Raw genomic sequence first — 7,365 nt, 5'->3', positions numbered from 1 at the left:
TTGGATCTGATTGAAGGAGAAGCCAGAGTAGTGCAACAATACCCTTAGGAAGCTACAGTGGGGGTGGCTGAAGAGCTTTTTTATCCCCAACCAAGACCCAAAGGCACCCTAAGCTCCATGACAGGATGAAGGCCTTTTATTCAGGCAATTCATCAAAAATCATCTCCACCATGTGACAATGTCAGAAATAAGCATCCACAGCCTGAGATGTGTCCACATTTACACATTTATTTGGGTTTAGAGAGACGACACAGATAAAATACTTTGATCATACACAAGTTTATATTTGGTAAGAAGAACAGGTTGCCACGTTTGTATATTTTACGTTTTTATTTTTTTCTGTCATTAGTAATGGAGTAATGTTGGGGGAAATGTCAATGTCATTCCGAAACACCAATTGGGAACAGTATTTTGGCACACGTAACTAGTAAATACACAGTGTTTGCATTTAGCACTTAAAAACAGAAGAGCACGTGCAAGATGATACCCAGTTTGAGGTTCCCTGATTCCTTGTCTTGCTACTATATTTACACTGCGCTTCCTCTGTCCATCTGTGGAGGAGTAGCGCCTACTCCAACGCCCAGCAGCGTCAACACCTGCGACTGTGGCAGTTTGTGACACTCCATAATTGGTTTCTTCTATTCCTAGAGACAAAGTGGTGTTCCCCTTGCATTTTGTGAAATCATACAATTCTCAAAGGAGGTTTCTCAGTACGGGGCTTAGCTGGGGATGTTCTCTAGTAGAGCTGATACGGAGGGCAATCAGTTTAGAAAAGAGAGAGCGAGAACAGTAACAGATGCAAATGTAGTTTTCATAATATCAAAGTTCAATACAGCTACCACACGGAAAAAGACCAATAATATATTGTACAAGCTTTCACAGAAACACATGTTGATTTGCAACGCTGTACAGTTCCGATCTAAAGTGCACAACCCCAATTTGAGGTGACAAGACAGTACTATCAATATAATAAAGGCAACACAGTCACACACAATTGATTTCCTTTTCCTTCCTCACACCCTGTGACAGTACATGAAGTCCATACCATGTTTAGGTCTCAGATAAAGACATACCAACACTTTTTTTCAAGTATCTTAAATAATAAACACAATATTGCTGTATAAATGAAAATGGCCATGTCAATTCAGATTAAAGCTAAAACCAAACTTTTCTAAAATTTATAAAGGATGGTCCCACATAAAGACCTCTGGCACTGGGAATTTGGACTAATATTTAAAACAATCTCCCTCCCTTCCTTTCTTCCTTCTTCGTCCTTTCCTCTCCCTGAGCAGATTACAGACCTACTTTAAAGAGTATTTATTAAACTACCGGGACCCACTAGGCTTTTATTTGTCCCTTCCCTAGGCTGTGTCTGGTAGGGATGTCCCTGCGTAGGTCTGAGCAAGGCTCTTGGCAAATTTCAGAAAGGACCTGGAAGTGGCAGGGGAGTCGTTAAAATAAATTTAACCTACTGGTTAAAATTGTTTTGCTGGAATTTCATACACAGGCACAGATTGTCCTTTTAAATTCTGGCGTCTCATTAATCTAAAAAGCAGCAGTTTATGATCTAGGATCTATACCCCAAGGGACAAGCATCCTGGAGTAGACACGGGTCGCCCCACCGTCTTCTCCAAGCAGGACAGCGGGTTGGATCAGTGAGTGGCTCAAGAGAGATGGGCGGCTATGTGCTTATTCTCAGCAGCCAGTTTCTAGAAAGAAAAGGGATCTGGGCCACTGGACAAAGCCTAGAATGGGAGGCGATTCTGTCATGAAATCCTGCAACACAGATAAAGAGTTTACTTCTACTTGTCACAGTGAATCCATTTGCTTTCTAGACAGAAAGGGCCCGAAGCCATGTTCATATCAAGCATCAGTGTTTTGTATATAACCTGGGAGAAATAATGGAGGGGGGAGCTTGTGAAGATTTCAGATGGTTGGCTCCTGTGGTCACACACAGGACATCTGTATCTGTTGTAGGACAGCGCCCTCACTCTTCACTTGTACACCTGGATAGTCTTTCTGCCCACTGAACTGCCTGGTCCATACCAAAGGGTGAATGTTTCTAAATTAGTATTTGCAGTTTCCACTTAAAAGTCTGGAGTTCTCCTGCAGCACTTGGAATATGACAATCTGTGGCCCCCTAAATATCTATGGAAGCTTTTGTCAGCTCATGTCTCTCCATCAGGTTTGCAGGTAAAGAAGGATATTGTAAAAATATTATTTTGGATTCTGAGGATCTTATTACCTCTGCGTATACTGGTCACTTGGGATCTTGAGGGGAGACAGATAAGAGAAGGTCTTAAGATGATGTCCCAAAATCTAGGGTGAGGAGCTCATTTCATGAAAGGGAAATAACCACCAATGGAATATAAATTATTTGGGATCCAGAGATAGGAAGTCTAGCAGGAGAGACTTCTGTGAGTAGGAATGGGGAGGGAATAGAAATAAGCAACTACCCAGGAGGTAAATTACTCCTTCCTGGACACTCCCAATATGGCATCCAGGATGATGTCATTATTGTCACACAGAGCTCTCTTCTGCCAAGGTCGAGTTTAGTTTTCTGGGCTCACCACATGCTGGGAGCGTACTTCTTTCCTCTTTGCTCTAGCTGATTAGATTTAAGTTTTATTTTTCTCCAATTAATCGAATGACCTAATAAAAGAATACTGTTTGGGAAGACACCTCAAGAACCAGCATCAACTTCCCGTTCAGACAGGCGGAACTGGAAAGCCCAACAGAGACGACCGCTGTAATTTAATCTAAGATGGAGCTTGGTTTGTCATGCTTGGCAGACAGTGTCTGCTAAGGGTCAGCTGGGTGGAAAACTTAAACGGGAAGAGAATGTTATTGCCAATCTAATCAATCATTTTAAAGAACTTGCAGTATTCTTTTGTGTTTGTTTTGAGATACTAACTTTGGAGATATAATAAACTATAATGTATAGAAAGAAGGGATCCTACCTTTTAAGAATCTTTGTGGGCCTATGTTTCAAAATAACTTTGCTGTGTTTTCTTGTGCCTCCATTAAAAGAAAGAGAAAAAAAATCTGGCTTAGTTTTTATATCTGCCCCTGCAGTTTGTATAACCCATATAAAATAAAAATCTATATGTTACAAAATAGGATTTCTTTTTTAATATATATATTTTCCTTTTGTAAAATTATATGTATTTAAATACATTTGAAATGTTGCTATAGGTAAATTAGAAATTTTTTTTTCTAATACTATGAAAAAGGCAAGAATTTTTATTGTCAACATACATTTTATATGTACTATATCCTTTTCACTGCACCCCAAAGAACCTTTTATGATTCAGGGGCAATTTGGCACTATTCAATCCTACTACTCTGAAGTGAAAATAAAGTTTGATTTGCACACTATATTAAAAGTAAGGGAAGTATTTATAACAACTTTAAGCTTTTCCTTATTGATTAGAACACAGCCTTCTGTCACTAATTGTTAGAGGGGTATTCTAAACTTAAGAAAGGATTTTTAAAAGGAGCAATGTTTTTTTGATTTTTAAACTCTACTCTACTCTGACATCACGATATAGAAATAGATTTACTTTGGAACAAACTACAAATACATTCACACAGTTTGTGACAACTTAATTGTCTACCTAGAGAAGTGAAACAGCTTGGTGAGCTAGGTTATTATAAATCTTGTCCAAGGCGTTCTATTTCTTCAATCAGGAAGTCAATGTCTTGGTGGGTTGCTGCGGGGTTTGAGATAACCATGCGGAAGAAATTGACCTTGTCTCCCAAGGGTTGGTAGCTGACCATGGTGGTGCCATACTCCATCATTCTGGCTTTAATCACTGGCGCCACCTACGGGAGAGAGCACATCAGCATGGTGACTGTTTCTCCTGGAACTCTCCCCTTAGTCAAAGAACCTAATAGCAAGAAGCGTTTTTAGTTTTTAACTAAACAATCAGAACCATACTTATTTTCTCTTGGAGAAATTGCCTCGAGTTTTCTTGGGACCAGAGGACTACAACAGTTCAGTACATTCAGGACCCCGAAGGTGAAAAGAGCAGTAATAAATGGTAGGCGATCACGTGTTTGCCATCTTATCCTTGACTTTCTAGTTAAGTTTTGGGAGAACCTGGTAGTGGCCTCAAAGCTAACCAGTTTAGCAATACAACATTTGGGGGAGTTTTTTTCCCCCAGCCAATATAAAACACTGAAATAAGACGTAGTTCAGAGAATTGTCACCAAAAGGTCATCTTCAATATCAAGTGATACATGAAGACAAATAGACTTCTGGCAACTTTCTTAAGACCCTAAAGCTTTCTAGTTTCTTCTCATTCTTGGTTTGCATTGCCTTGGTTTATAATGTATTTTGAAAGGTATTTCCTTAATGATGACAAGTGATCTGGGCAAAAAGCCGAACCCACAGGGACTTAACATACATGTGTTGCATATCACATACCATATCACAGACAAGATTTTACTGTATCTGTGCCGGCCTGTTGATTACAGCCTCAGTAGTTCTCTACCGTGTTTGAAATTAAATTTAAACTCTTTAGCTCAACACCCAGCTCTGAGGACTCATCTTCTACTGCTCACCAAAATGAATCTTCAACACTGACAAGACCCCTTTATAGAGTATCCCTTGAAGGTACCACTTGTATCCTTATCCCTTCACACTTGTCATCTGTGGTACCATGTTACACGTGTTCTCTTTGCTTAGAATGGCCTTTCTCTTACGGTTCGGGTTCTACACACACTCTGAGACTCCAGCACAGTCTCGCAGATGCTAGGAAGCCTTTGTTGACTTCTCAGTTCCCTAGTATCTCTCTTCTTTTAAGTTGTAAATACATGATTCTTCCCCATAGATTCTGACTATCTGCTGATTTCCTACCATCCCCTCACTTAGGAGCAAACACCATTTCTGGAGGGCGGACACGGTGTCTGTCACTTCCTTTGTTTACCAGCACAGTGCTGGGTACATGCGGAAGCTTCCTGAGTTCTTGCTGACTATAAAGAGCAGCATAATTTAGAAAGAGGCACAAATTTAAATTACATCTAACTGTGGATATGATCTGTCCACATATATTTACCACTGGAGTTCATAAATATAACATTTGATTTTTTACATTCACTGCTGCAAATACATAGAATGGTAGACGTCAGAGAAGATTCAGACTTCCTTGAGGTATATACATGGTCAGAAACCCAGTTCAAAATGGGGACGTGCCTTACATCACAGACGGATTCGTGTTCAATGAAGGGTAGATTCAGATGGAATGCTGTTATGAACATGTGACTTCTGAATATCAGCTCTTAAATAGCCATTGGTTTGCAATGAGGTTTTCATCTTCAAAGTACCAACACACAAAATCAGCAAGGTTCCCATCAGGCCCGATCATTTGTTAGTTACCAAAGAGAAAGCCAACAGACAGACATCACCTTCACCTTCACTTCGCATTCTGAACCTAATTTCCTCATCTAAAAGTGAATGTGGGTGATGACTCCAGCCACCGCTGGAATTTTCTGATTCTAAATTAACAAGTGCTTTGTCCCTTCCTGCCCCTTCCTTGTCCCATGGAGAGGTGATATGATGAGGAATGTTTCTGTTGGGTTGGTCCTTCTTTCGTCTAAGGGATTAGAACGTATGCAGAGCATCAGGCTCATCCCAGGGGATAAATATAAAAAAGAATTTAAATATCTTAAGTCTGGGATTAAGTTCTGGACATAAATCTACTAGAATATTCTAGCCAAAGGGGCATGAAGTTGATCACTTTGTGCTGCGAGGCACGTCATGTCTATGTGGTTCCTGAGAAGAGAAAACCCAAATTAGAAAAGTAATTCCAAATCCACGTGGCTGCAGGAATTTAAGGAAAAGCCACATAAATATTCCTTATTTTTATCTGCATAATAAATGATGTTTGCTCTTCAGAGCTGGTAAAATAATGGCAATGCTTTACTCAGTGAATTAAATTCCTATTTAGTTTTCTTGGCCACCCAAGCAAAAACACGTAAGAATGGCAATAATTATTAAGGCCAATTATCTCTAACTTTTCAGATGAATGCAAATCAAAGGTCAAAAGAATCATGTCAACAGCCACATTCCAAACAGATTTTGGCATAAAATGAGATTGAATCCCCCAGTTCCTGAAGCAAGCCGAGTGGGCAGAAATTGCAGCTGTCCAAATACATATGACTTTTGGTTGCTTCCAGAAAATGCTGATGAACTAAAATTAGCTGGCACATGGAACATCTATTTCATTGTATATTCACTAATTGTAAGTTGAGAAGGAAAACAAGATTCTAACTATTCTGATGAATATATAGAGTTTTCACATATTTCCACGCTTTTTTGGCGTTGTTGTTGGATTCTTGGTTTTGCTGAACAAAGAAAGTCAGTTGAGAAAGAGAGAAGCTGCCTGTTGAAAAACTCACTAAAGGCCTCATCAGCAAGAGCTCTTTGGGGTCACCTTAAAGGATTTTATGGTGTTGTTTTCTCTCTTGTGCTATTAGCTTTTTCAGTCTTTTAGAAAATAATAACCAAGGGACCCTTCCGTAATTGCAATCCACATGTTTCCTCCAAAGAAGGCTCATATTAAAGCAACTTACAAGCTATCATAGGAAGGTATTTTTCACTATGTGTTAGAAAACCTCTTTGTTTTTAAATTTTGGAAGCCTGAGAGAAAATTTTGAAAATTTAAAAAGCAGACTAACTATAAAGAAGATGTTCTGAAACGTAAAATCGCACCAATTAAATTCCTCATGATACTTGATAACACACTTTCAAAAAGTCACCTTAAATATAAGACCAAACTATTTCCGTACTGATTTAGTATTAAACCCATTGTTGACCTTTTGAAAGTCCATCCATCAGTGTAGGACTGTAAAAGCTGACAGAAGAGATCAAGAATAATGAAAATTTGGCCGGGCGCGGTGGCTCACGCCTGTAGTCCTAGCCCTCTGGGAGGCCGAGGAGGGTGGATCGCTCGAGGTCGGGAGTTCGAGACCAGCCTGAGCGAGACCCCGTCTCTACTAAAAAGATAGAAATAAATTATCTGGACAACTAAAAATATATATATAGAAAAAATTAGCCGGGCATGGTGGCGCATGCCTGTAGTCCCAGCTACTCGGGAGGCTGAGGCAGTAGGATCGCTTCAGCCCAGGAGTTTGAGGTTGCTGTGAGTCAGGCTGACGCCACGGCACTCACTCTAGCCTGGGCAACAAAGTGAGACTGTCTCAAAAAAAAAAAAAAAAAGAATAATGAAAATTAAAATAGAAGAAAAAGATGATGATGAAGAAGAACCAGAAACACAAGAGGTGATTGACAGACCAGAATTTTCGATTCTTGTTTGATAAACATCTGCACGGAGTCTAGTTGCTGCCCGTTCCCTGTGTCTA

At 39.7% G+C, this 7,365-nt stretch overlaps 1 protein-coding gene across 1 annotated transcript in view; it reads right to left on the bottom strand.

The window, feature by feature from the left end:
- Positions 1-208: 208 nt before the first annotated feature.
- Positions 209-7,365, bottom strand: part of GAD2 (glutamate decarboxylase 2) — a 67,369-nt gene continuing 60,212 nt past the window's right edge. The window contains exons 16-17 of the mRNA XM_045535122.1: positions 3,618-3,825; positions 209-736 (exon numbers count right to left, since the gene is read on the bottom strand). Of these exons, the coding sequence (XP_045391078.1) occupies positions 3,652-3,825 (174 nt within the window). The 3' untranslated portion in view covers positions 209-736; positions 3,618-3,651. The remainder of the gene's footprint in view (positions 737-3,617; positions 3,826-7,365) is intronic.

This window comes from Lemur catta, chromosome 1, assembly GCF_020740605.2.
Source record: "Lemur catta isolate mLemCat1 chromosome 1, mLemCat1.pri, whole genome shotgun sequence".
Classification (NCBI taxonomy): domain Eukaryota; kingdom Metazoa; phylum Chordata; class Mammalia; order Primates; family Lemuridae; genus Lemur; species Lemur catta.
This window is presented reverse-complemented; position numbering and strand designations above follow the sequence as displayed.